This window comes from Schistocerca gregaria, chromosome 4, assembly GCF_023897955.1.
Source record: "Schistocerca gregaria isolate iqSchGreg1 chromosome 4, iqSchGreg1.2, whole genome shotgun sequence".
NCBI lineage: Eukaryota > Metazoa > Arthropoda > Insecta > Orthoptera > Acrididae > Schistocerca > Schistocerca gregaria.
Window position 1 is genome coordinate 32811302 of NC_064923.1, and position 24612 is coordinate 32835913.

The following is a 24612-nucleotide window of genomic DNA, read 5'->3' on the forward strand; positions in this document are numbered from 1 at the left end:
GTATGACATAATGCCACAAGTGTTCAAAGACATAAGTGAAATCATGCCTTCAGGGACACCCTAAAAATTATTATAAATGCATAGTCAATAAATTCAAGCTAACTAGGAAAAAATCTTACCACCATAGTCTCAGATGTTATAGAATTTTACATACATTAAAATTAAGGACTAAGTAAGGAATACATATTTTTTTTATTTCCTCCAAAAAAATTTTTGCTCTGAGATACAGTTCTCCAAAGATGACACTGCGCATATCATTTTGAAGATGTGAATTTTGGAACTAATTTTAAAATACTTTATCTCTGGAACAGTTCTAGATATTTTGTTGGCTTTTTTTATTTGAAAGATAACTGCTTTATGATTACAAAGAAATGCTCCATTTGGACTTATCTGTCAAAGTTATTTTATTATAGCGTTCTAACTTTTTTATAATTTACAGAAAAAAAAAATTAAAAAATGGCAATCCATATTTTTTTTTCTGTTGGTTAGTACCGTATAGTTCTACATTCCCTGAAGAGGAGAGCTTCCACTTTTAGGTTGACCAGGTTTTATAAACAACTGAAATTTTTGCCATACGTAAAACCTGTTTTATTACCACATTATCACATAACAGGCTCAGAAAATCAAAACCTAGCCTCATTTAACATAGTGCATTTTTGAAGCATTTTAAATGGTTCCAAAATGTATGTGAAAGGTCCAAAGACTTAAAGGTTTCAATTTATACAACTTCTGTGCACTCTGTTTTGTACTTAAATTATCCAGTCAATGAACTAAAAATGAATTCCACTGCTTCAGTACCTTCCTTTGATATAGAGTGATGCCTTCTTGTTGAACCAATAGGAACTGTAGCACTTACAGTCTTCAAAACATTGTGAACAGGAAGTGAGCACTGATGGTGTTGTCCTTCAGCTGGAAACCTATATCCAGCAGCTGATCAATGCAGTAGCATAAAGTTCACTACAATTTCATTTTACTCATAACTGGTGTCTATGATCTCTGCAATCTGCCAGTCTGCAATCACCCATACACACACACACACACACACACACACACACACACACACACACACACACCACAAACATCCCCCTTCTCAGGTTGTGAATCTGAATATTATCCTGCTGTTTCTGAGGTGCTGGCCGAACAAACAAAATTTCTTCTTTCTTGCTCTTTAAAGTGCGTGCAATATGAATTCGCCCATCACTTTGAGTCCAAAAATGTGTCTTCTGAGTTCTTTTCGCAGGAGTAATTTGTTTGGACCATTCTTTTTTCTGCTCAAGGAATTCTTCGATTTCCTCTTTGGACAAAAGAATGAGGGCTGTGGATGTGTAAGATTTCATGACTATCATACAATTCTCAGCATTCTGAATTGCAGCTGTATTTGGTCTGAAAAGATTACGTTTTGTAGCACAGTGCTTCAGCAGGCCTCCTATACCATCACAAGGCCCCTTCACATGACCTGTAGCACTGTATACACAGTCAGTTGGCACAAGTGACTTACTTGATTCAAACAGCAGGTAATGATTTTTAAAATGACAAGGAGCACCATCTGAAATAATGATGATCTTCTCTGCCCCTGGTGTATTGTATTGTATTGTGTTGTCCTGGCTTAACCCAGAATTAATCCAGAATACGAAAATAAACAAATTTGTTTTGGCTGCTTACTACTGCAGGAAAAACAGCAAGCAGGGTGGGGTAACAATTTACACAAAGGATATTGTAGATTTTATTACACTACCTGACTTAACTACGACAAATGTCGAAAAGGATTATGAATCTGCGGCTATAAAAATTACTCAGTTCAACCTGGTTATTGCTACAGTTAACCGATCACCATCCGGGAATTTTGAACTTCTCTGAAACAAAATGGAGTCATTGCTAAATAAAGTAAATAAAATGGATTGTGAATTGATAATCTGTGGTGACTTCAATATTGATTTCCTCACGAATAGTGGAAACAGGAAGACCATTTTGAACCTTGCAACGTCCTACAATTTAAAGGCTGAAGTAAAAGAAGCTACCTGAGTAACAGAAACTCACCAAACAGCTCTTGATCAGTTTCTAGTCAAGAAGAGTTTACACAACACCTCACAAAAATTTTTCAATGCTGGTTTCAGTGACCATCTTGCTCAAATATTAAGCATAAAAGTACACGGCAGTATTATTAACAACATTTCTTTCAGAACAGCATATCGAAGTTATAATAAGCATAATGTAAACTACTTCAACAACTTATTACAGAAAGAAAAATGGCCGGGAGTGTACAAAATGAACGATATAAATGAAAAATCCAACACGTTCATCGATACATTAACCCATTTCTTTGAACTTGCATTCCCACTGAAATCATTAATCATACGGAGGAACTCTAGAACAAACAGCTGGATCACAAAGGGAATAACGGTTTCATGCCAGAGGAAAAGACTACTTCATGAAATATGTAACTCAAAAAATTCCTCACCTGAAGTATGCGCATACTATAAAAAATACTCCAAAATATTAAGAAAAGTAATAAAAGCAGCAAAAATAATGCACAATGATGAAATTATTTATAATCAGCTAATAAATCAAAGGCTATGTGGAGTGTTATAAAAAAAGAATGTGGAGAATATAGACAATCTTGCAAAAATATAACACTATCATATAAAAATAAAAGAGTAGCAAACGCCTTAGAAGTAGCCAACACATTTAACAACTTTTTCACAGGTGTTGCTGATAACATGTTACAATCAAACTTTAAGAGCACCCAGGCAAATGAATATAAAATAAGTGCATGTGGAGAATCAATGTACATCAGTTCTGTTTCACAAGACGAAGTAGGCCTAGCTAAAGCAATAAAAGGACTAAAAAATTCCAAATCAGCAGCTATTGATGGTATACCTGCAACAATGTTAAAGAAGAGCGCATTAAACTTGACTGAAGTACTCACACACTTATGTGACTGCTCACTTCAGGCAGGCACTTTCCCCGATGTGTTGAAAACATCAAAAGTTATTCCTGTATATAAAAAAGGGGATAAAGAAAATGTAAACAACTACAGACCCATCACAATTTCCTCCTGCATCTCTAAAGTACTGGAAAAAGTTATGTATGGCAAACTTATGAAATTTATAAATAGAAACAGCATCCTATGTAATGAACAACATGGATTCAGAAATAAGAGGTCAACGACAACTGCTGTCTATGAGGGCATCAATTCCATCCTAAACCTGATGGACAAAAAACAAGAAACAATAGTATTTATTGACTTGTCAAAAGCTTTTGACATGGTGGACCATAAAATTCTGCTATCAAAGCTTGAAAGATATGGTATTCAAGGTCTGTCCAACAAGTGGATCAGTTCCTTCCTGACTAATTGTAAGCAGGCAGTGTGCATCAAGCACACAAATATTGAACTAAAAACCGTTTCTAATCACTGATCTGACTATAAACAAATTAAATGTGGTGTACCCCAAGGATCAGTAATGGGACCCCTTCTGTTTCTTCTGTACATAAACGATCTTAGCTTCAATGTTGATGCACACAAAACAAACATATTTGCAGATGACACCACGATTCTACTAAAAGGAGATGATGAGGAACAGTTACAGCAGACAGTAAACATAGTCACGAAACAACTTAGCCGCTGCGCACAGAGTAATCAGCTTGTAACAAACAGTAAGAAAACCATTGCTCTAAAATTCCACAATGTTCCTAACAGGGACATGTTTATCCTATTAGTTTCTATCAATGACGAACCAGTTGGTAAAAATACTGAAACCAAATTCTTAGGACTTCAGCTGCAAAATAACATCAGATGGAATAAGCATATACAATATCTCAATGCAGAACTGAGCAAAACATATTACCTTCTCTGTTCATTAAAATCATGCTGTGGTGAGCAAACAGTATTGAATGCATATCATGCGTACTTTCATTCTTGTCTTAGATATGGGGTCACCTTCTGGGGAAACTCTAAAACAGCTAATAGCACTTTTAAACTACAAAAAAGGGCCATTAGAATCTTGTTTGAGTGCAAGCCTAGAGACTCTTGTAAACCCCTGTTTAAGAAATCTGGTTTTCCTCCATTACCTTGTGTATACATTATGGAAACCCTTTTGTTCTTTAAATCAAATGTAATAGGTAAGGAGTGGAGACTGCAAAAAAACTGTGATATACATGACCACTTTACCAGACAAAAAATAAACTTATATATGACTCAAATCAGCACAGCACTGTGCCAAAAAGGTGCTTTTCACATGGGAGTTAAGCTTTATAACAAACTTCCTGAAAATATAAAAGCTATCACAGAGGTCAATACATTTGGAAAATCTCTAAAGTCATATTTACAGCATCACTGCTTTTACTCCATTGAAGAATATTTAAATTTATGAAATGTGTTATATAAATACTTATGTGTAAAGTGTATTATTGCAACCTTAAATATGTATGCCTTGAAATGATTTTCAGCCTGTATATTTATAACTTGACTTGTCCAATGTCTTATGCTTAAGCTGCTATGTAGACAACAGGACCAATAAAAACTTACGTCTACTGGTATGTCGCTCTTAAGCCTGGCTACCAGTTCTCTGCGTGCAACGCCTTCTACTTCATCGTAGTGCGCTGCGTGAAGACGTGTATAATGTCGTTGTATATTGTACCTCTTCGCAGAATTAAATACTTTATGACATACAAGACACTGCGGACCTCTCAATGAATAGAAAGATATCCTCTTATACAGGAACAGGGCTCCCGCGGCTAGTCGTAGCTGTCATTGAACACGGATTATTGTGTGAGTTGCGGCTGCATGCGACCAGGGGGTAGTGAGTTCGCTTCCCCCCTCCATGCAGGCTCCGAGCTGCCGCAGTGAGCGCTCCGGCTCCCTGGAGCTTGGTTGGAACAGCCTGATGTAGTACAATGCAATACAAAACAAAGTGCAATTGTGTCAACTGGCAAATAATTCGCGAAAACACAGAACTCACTGGATGGTCTCAGATTTCTTAGAAGCCTCTTCAGGAAACAAATTAGCATTGAACAACTACAATACAGAAACCTGCAATGAACAACCATGACAAAGAAACTGACAAGGAACTACAACAAAGTGTAAGAAATATATGCAACAATGAAAGTGAAAAGAAATAACTGCAACGAAGACAATAGAAATAAACATTGTAACACAAAGAAATTAGTATGAAACAACTTCAGTGAAAATATACATTACCCTTGAAAGTAAAAAATTGATTTTTTAAAATAAAACCTGTCCTACTTACAAGTGGAAGCTCTCCTTTACAGAGAATATAGTACTACATCAGGCTGTTCCAACCAAGCTCCAGGGAGCCGGAGCACTCACTGCGGCAGCTCGGAGCCTGCATGGAGGGGGGAAGCGAACTCACTACCCCCTGGTCGCATGCAGCCGCAACTCACACAGTAATCCGTGTTCAATGACAGCTATGACTAGCCGCGGGAGCCCTGTTCCTGTATAAGAGGATATCTTTCTATTCATTGAGAGGTCCGCAGTGTCTTGTATGTCATAAAGTATTTAATTCTGCGAAGAGGTACAATATACAACGACATTATACACGTCTTCACGCAGCGCACTACGATGAAGTAGAAGGCGTTGCACGCAGAGAACTGGTAGCCAGGCTTAAGAGCGACATACCAGGAGACGTAAGTTTAAAAATGGTTTTGATATATGGAGAGTATCAAACATGCAACATAGTTCGTGTTCTGTAATGCGTTTATAATTTCCAGGTGCATTAGAGCGGAGAATCAGCAATTCAAGCAAGCTACAGGGTCGCTCACATCATTGCGGTGAGTGGCAAGCTGTTTCCTGTGGGATCACTTATAAAATTGTGCATAGTAGCACTTGCAGAATGTTTGTTTCCAAGGGAGGTGCAGGCAATTATGGGGGTTTGCCTGTCGAAGCAAACAATGTCTCGTCGAATCCTGGACATGGCAGCAGATTTACAGACACAGATCAGGAAAAAGGCACTCAGCTTTGTTGCATTTTCACTAGCGCCTGACGAAAGCACCGACATATCAGACTGTACTCAGCTTACAGTCTTTGTGCGTGGTGTCGACATGGAGCTGCAAGTAACTGAAGAACTCTCGGATGTGGCACCACTCGATTACACCGCAACAGGATGTGACCTTTTTGAAGATGTTTGTGAATCAGTGGACAATATGAATTTGCCGTGGGATAAGCTCCATTCTATAGCGACAGACGGTGCACCACAAATGATTGGGTGTCACCAAGGTTTTGCTTCTCGTTTGAAAAATAAACTCAGGGACGAATTCGGGAAAGACATTTTGACTCTTCATTGTTTTATTCAGCAAGAGGCACCGTGTGCTGAAACAGTAGGGCTAGGTGGCGTAATGAAATATGTTGTGAAGTGTGTGAATTTTGTGCGGTGTCATGGTATGAATCATCACCAATTCAAAGGATTCCTGAAAGATATGGAAGTATGGGTATATACCTTACCACAGCACAGTTCATTGACTGAGTCGGAGAAAAAGTTCTTGATGTTTTCTTTGCCATTCGTGAGGAAATATCCCTTTTTCTCGAAGTGAAAGGGGAAGAAATGTGTTGCCTGAAAGATATAAAATTGATATCAGACCTGGTGTTCCTAGCTGACATAACTATGCATCTGAATAATTTTAAGTCTGTCATTGCAGGGCAAAGGGTAGCTAATTGTTGATATGCACGACCAGATCAAAGCGTTCCAGGAAAAGTTATATTTATTTGAGAGGCAGATGAGTAATGGTCATTTAACGTTCTTCAATCTTATTGCTTCTTTAAAACAACCTAAAGGTACTACTTTCGGCGATTAGCAAGCAAAGTTAAAGCAGCTCATCACGTCGTATGAAACACGATTCTGAGACCTCACTAGTTTGGAAATGGAACTTAAGGTGTTCAGCACTCCTTTTCCAGTTTCCCCCGATGACTTGTCATCGTCACTTCAATTGGAGATTATTGATTTGCAAAATTCACAGTTGTTGAAAGAGAGGTACTACAACACGTTGGATTTGTCACGATGGTATCATTAATTACAGAAAATATATATATATATATATATATATATATATATATATATATATATATATATATATATATATATATATATATATATATATATATATATATTTCCCACGCTTCACAACAATGCCTCTCAGATCAAGTGCATGTTTGGATCTACGTATTGTTGTGAGTAGCTTTTCTCAGCAATGAAAAGAGTAAAAAGTAAGGAACGATCATTTCTTCAGGATGCAACAATGAAGGCCATCCTCTGCATTAACGCTGCGAACACTTTGACGCCTGATATTTCCGATCTTGTAATGAAGAGAAAATGTCAAGCTACAGAGGCCCAATAAATTTAGTATGCAATTTCTTGTAAAACAGTTGATTCTTATTTATTTCCTGAACATCGTATTTCCTGGTATAGCATGTCACCATGTCTTAGCAGCTAGGAGTATGAGGTTGTCGATCTTGTAAGACGCAGCTGGCACATCAAAACGCTCGTCTTGCCGCCTGCCTCAGCCAGCCGTGCCGGCCCACTTGAATAGTCACAGCGAGCGACACTGCTCCCTGGAGCAGGGAGCGCTCCGTGGCTCACAACGGAGCCAACAAGCTGGAACAGCCTGTACTTCATGGTACTAATCAACAGGAAAAAAATCTAACTTTTCTGGATTGACATTTTTGAAAAAAAAAAAAAAAACATCTGTAATGTATAAAAAAATTTCAAAAGGTGACAGTAAAAGGACTTTGACAGATATGTCCTTATGGAGGATACCATTGTAATCAAAAAGCAATTATCTTTCAAATTTAAAAAAAACTAACAAAATGTCTAGAACTGTTACAGAGATACAACATAAAAAAAATCTGAAATTCACATCTCTAAAATGGTGTTCACAGTGTCATCTTTGGAGGCCTGGATCTCAGGGAAGGAAATTTTTTGAGGAGGGGGGGGGGGGGGGGGGGGAGGAAGAAGAAGAATAAGAAGAAGAAGAAGAAGAAAAGTGTTTCTTACTTACTCCAAAATTTTAACATCACTAAATTCAATAACATTTGAGACTATGAAGGTAACCCTCTCCCCTGCCTGAAATGATATGGATCATGCCTATAAGAGTTTTTACACTGTCAATGATTACCTGAAATATTATGCAAAATTTGTTGATAATTGTGCTGATGATTAAGAAACATTTTACAATATGTTCAATAGCATAATGAAATATGATGTACAAACATTTCACATAGTAAAGGAGGAGGGGATTTCTGTTCCCTTAGTGGGCAAGTCCCTGGTGATGTATACAGGAAGGCTCTGCTGATTTGCAGAGTAGGTGGGAAATAAAATAACACCCATGGACCAAAACAGATATCAAAATCCAAAGGTGGCTTCTCCAGATTGGGCAGCCTTTGGTCAGCGTCTGTTCCCCAGGTTAGAGGTGGCTGGTTAAAACTTCCAGAGCTAACAACCATGGTTGCAAACCAGTGGCTCTAACAATAAGAGTCACTCCGAACATAATCTTATCCACCATGGAAGAGTGCATTATGAAATAAATACCCTGGTGGACAATCCACCACAAAAAAGTGCTCAAGCACACAATCGGATTCTGGGGAGTCTGCAGCATTACACAGAGATGAGTTCAAGCAAGATGAAGTATAGAAAATGCAGTTAAATAGCTACTTTCAATGTACATTCTCTTCTAAAAAACTGAAAATTAAAGTATCTTACAGACACCCTCAAGAATTGCAAAATTCTCGTAACAGCCATACAAGAAACTAGAGTCCTGTATGACAACAAATTTGTTCCTGGAGGCTTCAGAATACACAAATGAAAGATAGGCAAAAAAAAATTATGAATTGGCTTCATAACAGACAAAAATTTTTTGGTCTCCGCAATCTGAAAAACACTCCACACTTACCTTCAAATCTGTTAACAAAGTGTACACCAATGTGAATGCATATGGCTCCATAAATGAAGGCAACTGAAAGGATAAAGAAAAGCTGGAACATTTTTGGGACCAACTCAATGACGATCTTAAAAAAAATTACAGAAAAACATAATGTCCTACTTATGGTGGATGTCAGTGCCCAGACAGGGAAGGAGATGTCGGAAGCTGCCCACGACATAACAGAACTAACCAAAATCGCATCAGACTGATAGAATTATGTCAAGCACACAACAAGATCCTGAAATCCACAGCCTTCAAAAAGCTACCTCGGAAACAGAAAAAACAGGACTCCTCAAACTCACACCTAGGTGCATTCCAATTTAATCACATGGCAATCAAATGTTCCATACGGAAATACAAATCGTCAAAGTCCTCAGAAGACCCAACCTAGATTCTGATTACCACCTTTCTGAATTAAAACTCAAAATCATTCCCAGAGGGTAAAATGCAAATGACACCCCCCCCCCCCCCAAAAAAAAAAAAAAACAACAACAAGAAAAGATAATAAACTCTAAGAAGTTTCCCCTTGTAACTGAAGACATGCAAAAAGCCAGACTGGGATGAAATAAAAGGAAGCCTACTAAGTAAAGCCGAACAATTAGCTCTCAAAACCAAAGCCAAACAAAGTAACTGGTGGATAGAAGAATGTAACACACTCCTTGAAATAAGAAGAAAAGCATGGAAACAGTGTGAACCACAGAAAACTGAACATAATGGACAAAACTTCTTAAACATAAGAAAATTGGTGAGTAAAAATATCAAAAGCATAAAAAAGCCCAAGAAGACCAACTCCTCTTTTATATCAACACTTCATCAAAACCAACACAAGGAACTTTTATAAGACTTTTTAACAAAAAAATAATCAAATACAGCCCTACAGTTCAAGACAGAAATGGAAATATTGCACACACCAGGGATAAGTGCATAATATTGGCAGAATGTTTCAGAAACCTTCTCAACTGTGAAGACCTGATTGAAAAATGGACTTTAAGAACTTAACCATGTTACCTCTGAACAACCCTCCGCTGAGGAACTAGAGTTAGTCATTTCAAATCTCAAAAACTATAAATCTCGGGAGAAAACCAAATCACAGCTGTACTTCAGAAAAATGTCAGCAAAAGTGATACAGACTCCCTCCAAAAACCTGGGTAAATGAAAGAATCTCAGATGAATGAAAGGCGGCTCTCATCCACCCACTCCATAAGAATGGGCCCAAAACTGACCCCAACAATTACAGAGGGATCTCATTCCCTAGATGTAATGTACAAAATATTCTCTATTGTCCTACTGAACATGCTGAATCCCAATTAGACCATCAACTCGGAGAGTACCAAGTGGGTTTCAGGAATGGAAGATCCTGCCCTGAACAAAACCTAAACCTCAAAAACATCATGGCACATTAAAAAATCAAGAGGAAAATCATATGTTAGCACTTCAACTGACTTTCAGAAAGCGTATGCCTCAACAGACTGGGAATCCATCTCCATACTAAAATAATTAAACCTTGGCAACAGAACCGCAAACCTAATCAGGGATACTATTACAAGCACATACACCAAAGCCAAATACATGGGACAGCTTTCCAAGCCTTTTGAGGTAAAAACTGGTGTATGGCATGTAGTCAGAGAATGGAATACTAACATCCATAGTGGAATTCTAGGGAAACAAAAAAAGGAATCAAAGTCAATTTACTAGTCTTTGCAGATGATATGCCCCTACTGCCAAGACCTGGGAAGAAGCCAAAGAATAGACTCTCGAACTACAAAAACAAGCTGAAAAGATACATCTCAAAATCTCCTTTTAAAAGACCAAGATAATGACAAATGTAAGAAACCACCAAAACATTTATAGTGGGTGAACAAGAAATAGAGGTGGTCAAAGAATTTAAATATCACAGAGAAGGGATCAACTGGAATGCCCCCGAGAAAAAAATAATGGAATCTGGAAGAAACAAAGATGAACCGGTCTTCCACCTCACCAAAAACACATATAATTGAATGCAAAAATAAGATATATTACACTACAGTAATCACACTGAAAACCATTTATGCAGCTGAAACCTTGTCGATCGCCAACTATGGCCCAGTTGAAAGTCTGGAGATCAAAGAAAGGAAGATGTTGAGAAAAAATATATTATGAAAAATCCTTGGTCCCAGATTCCACGACAAGAAAATAATTCATAGGGAAAACCCTTTACCAAACTATTAAAAAAGTTTCATTGAAGGAATCCAAATAAATTAACAAAAACCATTTGACTATTCTGCAGCAAAAAAACACCTACCAAATTGGTTTAAAGAAATGGAGAAAAAGTCGAGAGAGCTCCAAATCACAGAAAATATGCCCATAGATAAGACAAGAAAGGTTCCAAGTCAAAATGAAAACCAAACAAACAATCCAAAATTCTGAAGAAGAAAGGAAAGCAAAGTATGGTAAAAGAAAGGTGTGTGTGTGTGTGTGTGTTGGCTATTTTCGACAAAGGCCTTCTTGGCTGACAGCTTATATTGTGACAGTCTTTTTGTTGTGCCTATCTGCAGCTCAGCATCTCCGTTATATGCTGAGTAGAAACTTTCCTTTTCATAACAAAGGAAGTAAAATGTTGGTCTCTGATTCTCCAGGTATGCTACCACGAAAGTTTGACTGCAAGGCTCACTCCACAGTGATGACAAAGCCAATCTTACGGTGCAAAGTTCATTTGATTTTAGCTTTCCTCAAGTATATTTGTGGTGGGGCAATGTGTTTGTTTGGAGTGCACAACTACATTATTTTTAGCACTGTCTTTAGCACCCGTACAAAATTTTTACAAAACAAGTGTGCACATAAGTTACAGGACAAAACAAGTAACACAATACTTTCTAGCCTAACGTGGTGGTGGATGGTCCACAACGGCAGCAACTACAGTGTCACACTATATACGGTAAAATCTCCAGTATCCAACTTGCACAAGATAGTGGTTTATCACATTGCATAAGGCCTTTCCTACACAGCTTGAAAATAAATATACTAAATAAATAAAAAATGGAGATATTATCCTTCCTCACTTTCAGGAGGAATATCATAATGGACTCCATCCACCAATCTGGTTACAGTCTCTCAAATCGTATGCAGTTGAAAAGATGAAAGAGGATTTAACTATTTAGCAGAGAGAGACCCACATATAGCAGCAAGAACAAGAAGACTGTCTCATACACGAAATATAGACATGAAGGAATGGGAAGACCACTTCAGTAAGATACTGAACAAACAACGAATCAAAACACCCCCCAAAGAAAGAGAAACAACATCAAACAAAGGAAAAAGACAATGTATGGGAACCTCTAAATGAAGAAGATGTAAAAGAAGTAATAAAAACACTGAAGAACAAGAAAGCAGCAGGACCCAATAATATACATAATGAAACAGTGATGAGCAGTCCCTCTCAAAGTATACCGAGGGTCTCACTGAAGCCTTCACTGACTGTAATTATCCTCCCATCCTTGTAGAAAAACAAAATCTCCCACGCCAGTCTCCCACCACCTCCCAAAGTCCCACAGTCTGGCCACAGGGGAGCATTCCCCTTGTAATTCTGTACTATCCGGGACTGGGGCAACTGAATTACATTCTCCACCAGGGTTTCGATTACCGCTCGTCATGCCCTGAAATGAGAAATGTCCTGCCCACTATCCTTCCCATCCCTCCTACCATGGTATTCTGCCGTCCTCCGACCATACACAATATACTCGTCCATCCTTACCTCATGGCTTATACCCCTGTAATAGACCTAGATGCAAGACCTGTCCCATACATCCTCCTACTCCAGTCTGGTCACTAACATCATCTATCCCATCAAAGGCAGGGCTACCTGTGAAACCAGTCATGTGATTCACAAGCTAAGCTGCAACCTCTGTGCTGTATTCTATGTAGGCATGACAACCAACTAGCTGTCTGTCCGCATGAACGGCCACCGACAAACTGTGGACAAGAAACAAATAGACCACCCTGTAGCTGAGCACGCTGCAAAACATGATATCCCTGATCTTAATGACTGCTTCACAGCCTGTGCCATATGGATCTTCCCACCAACACCAGCTTTTCTAAATTGCACATGTGGGAACTTTCCCTGCAATACATCCCACGATCCCGTAACCCTTCTGGCCTCAACCTTCATTAGTCACTGTCCTCACCCATCCAGCCCCCTCCCTGTTTCCATTCCAGCACTACATAGCCGTCATTTCACCACCACACCCAGTCTTTTAATTTCTTCTTTTTATTTTTATTTCTCTTCTTTCTGCTACTTACGCACTCCCCCAGCCCCCCTATGTCTAAATTGCAACACTTCATTGTCAGCCACTCGCACCATACTACCCCTCCCTTCCCTGGCCCAGCCTCCTCCTTACCCCCACCTAGTCACCACTCCCATCATGCACTGGTGCTGCTGTTCACAGTGTGGTCTCAGCTCTCTGAGACTGCTGATATGGGTGCAAGTTGTGTGTGTGTGTGTGTGTGTGTGTGTGTGTGTGTGTGTGTGTGTGTGTGTGTGTGTGTCCTGCTGACAAAAGCCTTAATGGCCAAAAGCTTTAATTGTGTGAAATCTTTTTATTGTGCCTATCGCGACTCAGCATTTCTGCAATATGGTGAGTAGCAACTTCCCTTCTCTGGTATTGTTACATTCCATCCTGGATTTTCCATTGTTTGAACATATAAAAGATGTGAGAGAGGTTCTCCAACATTCAACAACTCTCTACTCAACAAATGTCTTGAACTTGGAAGAATTCTGACCCAATGGCGACACTCGATAATAAATGGTCTCTACAACGGTAGAGGAGACACAACGGACACAAACAAGAACACAGGCATAGCCCTGGAAAACTCAGTTCAAGATGTTTCCAAAGATAATTACACAAAAAATTAAAGCCTGTGTGGACAGCCATCTCCCAGAACCACAAATGGGCTTCAGATCTGGAAGGTCAACACATACGGCAGTCAGGTTTCTTCTAAACAACTCCGAGGAAGTGCTAAAAAAGAAAGAAATGTTCTACACAGTGTTCATAGACTTTACCAAAGACTTTTACCTACTGGAAAGAGATATCATAGTCCGAAAATTGGAGAACACACTGGGAGAAGATAGCGTATGGGCAAGAATAATCAAGTCAATCCTCGAATACAACTTAATCACAATATCAGACAACCTCTCTTTTTCGAACCGCATTCTGCAATCAAGCAGTCTTACAGGGTGACCCAATGAGCCCTTTGCTGTACATTCTTTTCACAGAAGAAGTACAGCGAGTTGCAAAAAATGAAGACGCTGACGACATAGCTGTAGGATCATCACATATGGGTGACATTGTAACCAACAGCCAAATGCTTCACAAAACATGCAACATAACATGCAGCCCAAGCAATAATAGCAATACAGGACATCAAAATCATCCACCTACTCAGTCTAGAAATGGCCATGAAATTATTCAACACAAAAATCTTGCCAACCCTGGCCTATGGGATGGAGGTTATATGGGACCACCTGACCAAAAAAAAAAAAAAAAAATCTAGACAAGGTAAAATCGACTTATCTAAAGAGAGCACTAGGTCTCTCAAATACAACAAGATCTAGACTAGTGTACCTGCTAGCGAGAGAGACATACCTAACTGAAGAATATATGATGGCACACACCAAGGCTTCCAGAAATCAACTGAAGATCATGGGAGGATAAACGAGAAAAAGTATGAGCGGAGTTCTATGGAACCGAAGCAATGACGAACTGCTCATGGACAGCATCAAACTTCGAACTGTGACATGTTGTAACTAGATTACCCATTCATGGCTTTCATCATCTAATTTGCAAAAACAAAATTTATCACGACCCAACCACAACATGTGTGTGTGAACTGTGTAATGAAGCCTGTGAACAATATCACATAGAATTGCGCAGTAAAAGAGTGAAATCTATAAATGAAAATACAAAAATGCAAATGTAAAATGTTAAGCAAATTAACTGTATATGGCTATTTGGCTACAATTTTATTAAATAAAAAATTTAACTATTTAAACAGCTGCTGCAAAATGCAACACATAACAGCATTTGGTCCATGGCTAGCTACCAGTAAGGAGCTATCAGTAAGGAGAATTTTACAATTTGGCGTAACTGGAAACATCCAATTCCAACTGTTATTTATTTTTGGGGGAAGGTGGGGGGGGGGGGGGGGGGGGGGTGTATATTCTGATAGTTTTTTCAGTGTTTTGCAGGGTTGTAGTAAGAGGGAACTAGTAGAGCTAACTGAGGAATATACTGAGGACTGCAGCACAGTTATGTCAGATTAGTTTTCATTGTACAGGGGTTATGAATACTTAGTAGTTAACCATGGTATTCAGTTAAAGATTATGACACTGGGGCTTGCACTAATACTGTAAGGACTTTTTTTGGGGGGGGGGGGGGGCAATAAAATCTGTTATAGGGAGGGGAAAAGGTGCTCTTCCAGACTGCAATCTCATTTAGACAAGTATTGCCGGCAAAAGAGCATCACTGAGATTCTTTATGTTTGTCATATTTGAGAGCTGTGGGAGAGGACGTGTAAGGCAAGGTTGATGAGTTGAGTGGGTTGGATTTTGAGGGGGAAAGTGACATTGTGGGTATTGTTCGTGAGGCTGATGGGACAAGTAATGGATTGTGTGTGTGTGTGTTTGTGTGTGTGTGTGTGTCACATAAATTGGATGTAGGTAGCATCACGTTCCCACACAAAAGGGTTCATAAAGCAAGGTGGTGTAGCCCTGGTCAGCGTACCTTCAACCAAATTGATCATGTAATTATTGATGGCAGGCATTCATTCAACTTACTAGATGTACGAACTTACAGAGGAGTTAATGTAGATTCAAACAACTAAATTGTAATAGCGAAACTAAAAGCTCGAATATCCAATGCAAGATAAATCAAAGGAACACCTCAATGTAAGTATATGGTATCAAAGTTAAAAAATGAAGACATGTCTGAAACGTACTCTGAGAAGGTTGCTGAGAATCTTGCATTATACACCCCTAGTGTAAGTGATAACCTGGATCAGGAATGGAATGCTTTCGGGGATGCAGTCATTAAAGCAGCAGAAGAAGTTCTGGGGAAAGAAGGAAAATAACAGACATATACTCGTTTAGCAGTAAGAAATTATCAAGATAAATGGAAAGAAGAGAAGAAACTGCATTGGAGAAAGAAATCAGATTGAAGAACTGGAGACAACTGGAAAAACAAATGATGTTAGAAAATTTGATCAGAAAATTAATAGTAAAAGAAGAGCATCAACCTGTGTAACAGTAAAAATGGCACACTACTAACCAATGACCAAGAATACTGAAGCATTGGGTAGAGTATTTCAGTGACCTGTTAGATGCTTCAGAGTCCCCTATTGAAGATATCCCAGTCGCTCCAGAAGATGATGACATAGTACCTCCTCCTTCCTATGGAGAAGTGATCAAAGCAATTGCCCGAATGAAGAACATGTAATGCGACTCAATGAGACAGATCCCGCAAGGAAAGCCCGCTGCAGTGAACCTGTAGGAGAAGAGCAAGAGGATGACCTAGGTTGAGATGTAGTGACGGGGTTGGAGAGGATGCTGCCTGAGTCGGTTGCCATAACAGGAGGTCCAAGACAACGTCCAGAGAGGAATGGCAGAAAACTAATGAGGAACCCAAGTCCCATCCTCGGATGTAGTGCCAATGGAAGAAGACGATGTAGGTTTGTGAAGTTATGGTTGTGATTTTTATTTTTTTGTGGTTTGTTGGTAGGCATTGAGGGCTGCATTTTACCTAGCCTATATAGGTTGACTGACATGGATGATTCCTGTTGGTTTTGTGGCTCTGTCATTATTTCATAAGCTGAGATTTTTTTTACAATATTTGTTTTGGGATGGTGAAGTGTTTCGTCTTGTTGCACAGTTAGCTTGTCTTTGGCCTAAACCCCTAGCTTCCCACAGCTGTCACATTAGTTTCATTTTATTATTGGAGTGAGAATTCTTGTGTCATTTTTATTTTTGTTTATGTTTGTTGACGTGTGTACATACTGATGTAACTGGCACCATATTGTATATGCCGGAAGGAGGTTTTTCCACCATATTGATGATCAAGGGTCAACGCAGATGGGTGGAATTGGATGCTTCCCTAAAGCCTCTACAATGATGTATAAGATCACTCAGCTTAACACCAGGAAAAATACAAGTTATATATGCACAAGTGTTTAATGGTCAGCATTAATATTGTTGAAGGGACAATTCCAGCATTTGCCTGAAATGATTTGGGAAAATCACAGACAACATAAATTAGGATGGGTGAGCAGAGCAATAGCCTTGATCCTCCCAAACGTGACACCAGTGTGTTAACAAATGCCTCGCCTCATACAACTGAACCCAATGTATAGTTCTGTCAACATGGTCTGTTCAATAATTTAATTACCAGTACTTGCACTTGGTTCAGAGACCATGTTGAACTGTATGGACTTCTATACCTCTTGTATAACATAAGTTCAATGGATGGAGGAAGGAAATGGCACACTATCTCCAGGAAGACCATGTCTAGTAAAGCATTCTGGTATTCAAACCCATCTGCACACTCATGACAGCCTTTCTTACTTTACCATGTACACTTGAACAAAATACAGGCTCTGTAAGACAGCAGTTGGGCTGATACAAGATCTGGGGAACATAGAGACCTGCTGTGACACTCTTATCCAAAATAAATATCTCACTGTGCTCTCTCTGTATACAGGTCATATATACATATCACTTCTTTTTTTGTAAATCATCAGGTTGGCACACCTAAATGTTATAAAATACATAACTGCAACACAAGAAATAAACACAATTACTACAGACTAAAAATAAAAGTAACTTATCATAGTCCATACTCAAGTGCATTAACAAGGGTACAATAAATTGCGAGTATCCATTAAAAGCACAAAATGTACTAGGCAAGCATTTGAAACAAAATTAAAAATCATCTCTCAGTGGCTCTAAACAAATGTCTGTATACACTGACAGAATCCTAAGCTCCTTCAAGTCCCTGCTCTGGACTGTAAAAGCAAATTTTACTCGATATCAAAAGCTGCAATCTACTGTAGGATGCAGATCTTTGCAAACAGTAAAAAGAAGGGACAACAATAGCTGTAGGGTTATAAACATTTATAAAATGAAACACACCGTTATATGCACTCTATATTTCTTCAAAACTCTTGTTTTTATTTTAACATTTGTAGATAAATATGTTTTAAATGTTTGTACACAAACACATGTATTAATTTTGCACATAATCTGATGCTTGCAAAGGTCATCATTTGATGGTTATAGGTTACAAGAAATGTTATTAAATGAAAATAAAGTGCTCTGAACAGTACAACAAGGTACGGCGAGTACAGTTAAAAACGCAATATTGCGCAATAGGTAAAGAGCTGCAATATATCCTACAAGTTAGAACACTCGGCTACGTTTACATTATAATATGAAAAATTAATATGTAACATTACCTATTGATGACAAACATGTCCATGCTGTAGTTTCCGTAAGTACTACTTTTGTCTTTCAAGTTAGGTACATTACGCTTTATTCGTACATTAATTACGTTATTCTATCATACAAAAAACTTTATTCGTCAATTACGATCACGATAAACAAAAATATTCATCCTAACATCCCAACAAGCCGTATTCACCGGCACTACAATTTCAAAACAAAACGGTCTAGAACAACACCCCGGTATCAGCGTTCAATGATTATACACACAATTCACCAAAGATTGTCATCGAACAAGACACAGGTCGGACGGGAGTGTCTCGCGCCAGTAAAACGTCTGTCAGAGTACATGTTTCGAAGCGAAAATTTATAACACGTGATTACACCCACCCGGTTGCAGAGAACAGCTGGCTGTGGGTGTCTGCTGGTTGGCTGGTTGATTTGGGGGAGGGGACCTGACAGCGAGGTCATCGGTCCCACGAGATTAGGAAAGAATGGGGAAGGAAGTCGGCCGCGAGCTTTCAAAGAAACCATCCCGGCATTTGTCTGAAGCGATTTAGAGAAATCACGGAAAACCTAAATCATGATGACCGTGTCTCGAACCCAGTGTGTAAACCATTGCACCACCTGGCTCGCTGTGTGTCTGCAATTCTGAAAGTAGTTACTAAGACGTTTTCTACGCTTGTCTACTCCAATATCGCTTACTTATTCTTATTTCACTTTCTTTTTTTGTAATTTTTTGATTTTGTTTCTGTTGATTTGTATTTGCTGCTGAAATTAGTTCTTTTTGTATAGTTTATGCTACTGAAGTGGCGGACACAGTAAGCAGTTTCAAAATGATGTAGGTTGCAGTAGTTATTCGAAGATGAAAAGGCTTGCATGGGATAGGCAGTTTAGAGAGCTGCATCAAAATAGTCTGTGGACTGAAGATCACTACAATATTGTTAAGGTGATGATTACATTTAAATAGTTTGCCATTTCTTGCCCATTGTGTTAGTCTAGGAAAAGAAAAAAAGAAGAAGAAACAATTAGACTCTCCATAAACTAAAATGCACAGTAAAAGTATACAATACAGACTACCTCAACTCTTGAACAGAAGCTTACAGGAGTTTCTAGGTTTATATCCTTTATCATTCTAGTGGCTTTTTAATGTATTCTGAACGCTTAGACCTTGCCAAATCATCCCAGAATATGACATTATATTTAGGGTGTGGAAGAAAATAGGCATAATAGCTACTCTTAATTATTTTTTCACATTACATCACTATTTTAAATAACTCTGAACCAAATGCCAAGTACGTTTTCCACTACACACTCAATGACAAAGTTGATAAGTATGCTCTACCAGATGGTTGTTCATACACCTAGATCTCAAACTGACATTGTAGACACACATTCAGCAAGTGGATGCCTGTATAGCAAGCTATTAAATGTGGTTTCATCTTTCACAAATTAGGAACCACTGCAAGTGAAAAGCAGTTGCTTCATGCTACACTTTCTTCTGTTTACAGTTTCTTCTTTCTGTTAGTCTCTGTGGACACTATATTTTACACTAACAGTTTTTCTGTGCGAAAAGAACAAAAATAGAGCTATCAAAGGAATATTGAATATGTAACTGAATCATAAAGGCCACCCTTCTAAGCAGTGACTTACAACATTAATTGTATTATCGTTGTACACTAAAAAAAATGTCTATTCCAAAAGATTAGATTAGATTAGATTAAATTAATACTTGTTCCATAGATCATGAATACGACACTTCGTAATGATGTGGAACGTGTCAGGTTAATAAAAGATGTCTGTACAAGAAATTACATTACACAAAATATTGCATGACACTAATGATTAAGTTTTTTTTTTTTTTTTTTTTTTTTACTTACTTTATATCTAAAAATTCAGCCAATGAGTAGAAGGAGTTGTCATCTAGAAATTCTTTTAATTTATTTTTAAATGTTAGTTGGCTATCTGTCAGGCTTTTGATGCTGTTTGGTAGGTGCCCAAAGACTTTTGTGGCAGCATAATTTACCCCTTTCTGTGCCAAAGTCAGATTTAACCCTGCATAGTGAAGATCATCCTTTCTCCTGGTGTTATAGGTATGCACACTGCTATTACTTTTGAATTGGGTTGGATTATTATCAACAAATTTCATAAGGGAATATATATACTGTGAGGTTACTGTGAGGATCCCTAGATCCTTAAATAGATGTCTGCAGGATGACCGTGGGTGGGCTCCAGCAATTATTCTGATTAGACGTTTTTGTGCAATGAATACTTTTCTACTCAACGATGAATTACCCCAGAATATGATGCCATACGAAAGCAGTGAATGAAAGTAGGCATAGTAAGCTAATTTACTGAGATTCTTATCACCAAAATTTGCAATAACCCTAATAGCATACGTAGCTGAACTCAGACGTTTCAGCAGACCATCAATGTGTTGCTTCCAGTTTAACCTCTCATCAATGGACACACCTAAAAATTTTGAAAATTCTACCTTAGCTACAGACTTAAGGAAACAAAAGTTTGGTTAGTCATTATCACAAAGATCTTATTTACAGAGACATGACCCTAAAGTTGGTAGTAACCTAGATTTCGCTGTTAGTCTGAATAAATTTCAATACTTTTAACTTTACTGAGATGACAATGTTGATAAACGTCCTTTAAAAGTGATACAGACGCCTAGAAAATATAAGTGTTTCATGTCATATACCAAGTACTAACAGAGAAGCGTCTAGGAAATTTGAAGGTTTTTTACTTGGTTTAAACATACAATTATACAACATTATAGTAAACTATGAGCACAGAATTAGTATAACATTTAAAATAGATTTATAAATTTATTTAAAGTAGCCCCAATGTGCCAGTGGTGCACAGTATGGTTTCTTGTATTAATTTTGTGAGTAAAGCTTCAATAGTATAATGCATTTCTCATTATTAAAAGCACAATAATAATCAACGTGGCCACATACATTACCATAAATGTTGACTACTATTTAATCCTGCGTCTACTTCTACAAGGGAGCTCACACACATGTATTACAAAAATAGCGATGACACACTTTCTTTCTGCTAGGCGAAATTTCTTAAGTGCAGCTGACGTGTAATTAGCACCATATTTTCCTTTCAATAGCAGTCAGCTATTTCATAATAAAAGCTAATTTGTTTTCGTGCATACAGATAACAGAGCGATGAAAATGAGGAAAAGTATATGAATTTTAAAGCTGCAAAACATACAATCATATACCACTCGATCACAGAGTTTCACAGCAGCTGTTCATCTGTCATTGCAGCCAGGCATGTACAACAGCTGATTTCTGATCCAAAACGACAATGCAGTCAGGTGTTTTACTGGTGTGAGACACTCCTCAGGCCAAACAACCATCGGTCAACAAGATCTGTGGTAACCATAAGTTAACAAGCAACAGATTTCTCATGGTCCTGATATTTAGTAGAAATAAATAGTAAAAGTTTATATTCAGTGACTGAATAATAATTGCCCTTATAATACAACTTATTCATCAACTTTGAAATAGGCTATCGCAACATTGAATGTGTGAGTGGAAAATATCTAGTATTAAATGATTTTTCAAATGAGAGTATGTTCCATTCGTTGCATTTGAGTGAGCACTGGTGTAAGGGAAATGAAATTTCTTTTCACATATTAAATGAATTCCAATTACTTAATAGTTCCAGCAGAGAGCAGCATGATCATGGGGGTGTGTCAGTTTATATTACGAAAGTTATAATAAGTGGTAGTAGTGCATTAGGTCTAGTTTTTTCGTCTAGTGAGTTGCACTCAGAAGATATGGGCATAAAGTTTGAGTATTTAAACTTGTTATTGTAATTCTTTACAGGTCACCCAGTGGTGATCCACCAATTTTTCTAGAAAAATTTTAGAATTTATTAGATTTGTTTTCATAGTCCTCAGTGGAGAACATTTAGTAAAGAGATTAGTGGCGACATAAATGGTGTATTTGATGTAATGAAGGTAAACACAATGTAAATGAATTTAAAAATCTATTAAGACAAGGAAAGTTTAATTGTACTAACTGTAAACGTACAAGAGCTACTACTTGTCTTTATGACATACTTACAAATGTTAGTAGAGGTTTAATGTGTTGTGATGTAGTTGTTTTTACTTTCTCAGATAGTGATTCACTGTCAGTAGACATAAATAGGCTTGATATGAAGTCTAAAGAGCTCAGAGAGCCTAAAGTGGTCATCACAAAATCAATAATACAGGACAAAATTTCTAATTTTATGGTTTCATCTGAGAGTTATGACTGGAAAGATTTGTTTAACAATAATAGTCAGTGTACTATTAATGTAGTCTTTGATAAACGTTTTCGTGCTTTCTTAAATGCTCTTGAGACCAACTTTCCTCAGTACAAATGTTAAGTCAATACCAATACATGTAAAACACATAAGCATATACATAATAATATATGATATAATAACCAATATGTCAAAGAGATCGTTTATATATTTAGATTTTTAAAGCCAACATAAAATGGACATGACAAAGCTGTGAGACATGAGAGCTGAAAAGGATTAGAAGCACACAGTCAATGAGGCTAAGAAACAATATAACTTGTTTGAAATAGAATAATCCAAAAATAAATCAGGGAAGTATGGAGTGCAATAAATTCAGTGGCCAAAAGTGAACAAAAACAGGCTGTAAGAGTGCCATCAGTCGAATTTAATAATTTTTGTATATAGCCTGTTAACGAAATTTGTGAAAACAGTGTTAGGCCTTATGAAACTGTATCTTATAAAATCTGATAATGTAAACTATGCTTTGAAAGATAATTCTTTCTCAGAGATAGCACCAGATGTTGTTTTAAGTACTGTAAATAATTTTAGGCCTTCTCACAGAGTAGATATATGTGATCTTTCTAGTAATATGTTAACAAAGATAATTGTACAGAACTTACATTTATTTATTGTATAAATAAATGTTTAAATGAAGGCATAGATGTATTAAAATTATCTAGAGTTGTGCCCATTTAGAAGAAGGGGAAAATTGCTTCTCTAGTTATCGCCCAGTATCACTGATCCCAGGTTTATCTGGAGTTTTAGAATCTGTCATCTATTACCAGCTACATGATCAAGATCATTGAAAAATAATAAAATTTTCTCTGACGCATAATTGTGCTTTATGAAGGGCAAATCTACAGTTCATGCTATTGAGTCTTTGATTAAAAAATTGCTTAGTGCTTAAGAGGAGAAAAACTTTGCTCAGGCTACGTTTTGCACCCTTAGCAAGGGCTTCGACCGTTTAGAGCTGTGATCATCAAGCTATGGTACGTGGGCCGCATGCAGCCGAAATATACAGTCCAGGACTCACAGCCATATTTTATAATAATATGCATCTACCAGCTAACAGCCAAATCCCAGATGTCAGCTAACATCAGAGCTTCTTAAGAGTGTAGTTTTCTTGCTGAGTAACAGAGAAAAATACTTACAGAGACAGTAATATCTTGAGACATGCTTCATATTAATGGATATTGGTTAATTTGGCCCTGAGCTAAGTGAAGATGGCCAGTTACCTCAGGGGCAGTGGCATAAATAGTGTGGCCAGTGTGAGGTTAGATGATGTGACAGGGGGAATGTTTTATTGTTTGTCTGCTAGTACTCACAAATCATGGACATGAGCGACTTATGCAGATCAGCTTTTATGGTGTAAATTTGGCATGAAAGTAACATTGATTTGTGAATGCGCGTTACAGAGAGCGCCATCTTCAAATGTGACAATTTTTTGTGGGAAGGAAAATGAAATTAAATAAATGCTGTTGTAATATAATGCAATTGCTCAGGAGTGAAAGTGTATCTGTATCTGGGAGGGGGAAGGGGGAGGGTTGGTGGTTTCGTGATGGGTTGGGAGGAGGTTGGGAGGGGGCAGGGTGGGGGAGGTTCCTCAGATGGACTCGTTATCCCCATGGGGTCATAATCCACTTAGGAGAAGAATAGGTTAAGGACTTTTGAATCAAAAGAGAACATTAGGTTTGTCCCTGAATGTATACTTTCCCTCATGAAGGCAACCTGCTATAACAAAACACGTTCATGCCACAGGTGCCCCTCTACTATTATGGCACGCCATCAGTACGCTGCCATATCCATCTTTGCATCCGTCCTCTGAGAGGAAGGGTGCAAACATGGATATGGCATTGTTTATTATACAATTTCTTTGCGTTGTGCTACACTTTAATGTGGTCAACCAT

General features: G+C 37.9%; 1 protein-coding gene across 4 annotated transcripts in view; it reads right to left on the reverse strand.

The window, feature by feature from the left end:
* Positions 1 to 18800, reverse strand: part of LOC126267968 (probable ATP-dependent RNA helicase Dbp73D) — a 143122-nt gene extending 124322 nt beyond the window's left edge. The window contains exons 1-2 of one of the 4 annotated variants that reach the window (XM_049973312.1): positions 18406 to 18719; positions 6453 to 6566 (exon numbers count right to left, since the gene is read on the reverse strand). In XM_049973312.1, coding sequence (XP_049829269.1) covers positions 6453 to 6566; positions 18406 to 18428 — 137 coding nt within the window. In that variant the 5' untranslated portion in view covers positions 18429 to 18719. Of the gene's footprint in view, positions 1 to 6452; positions 6567 to 18279 lie in introns of those variants that run through there. The other 3 variants (XM_049973313.1, XM_049973314.1, XM_049973315.1) reach the window with 3 other exon arrangements.
* Between the last annotated feature and the right edge of the window lie 5812 nt (positions 18801 to 24612).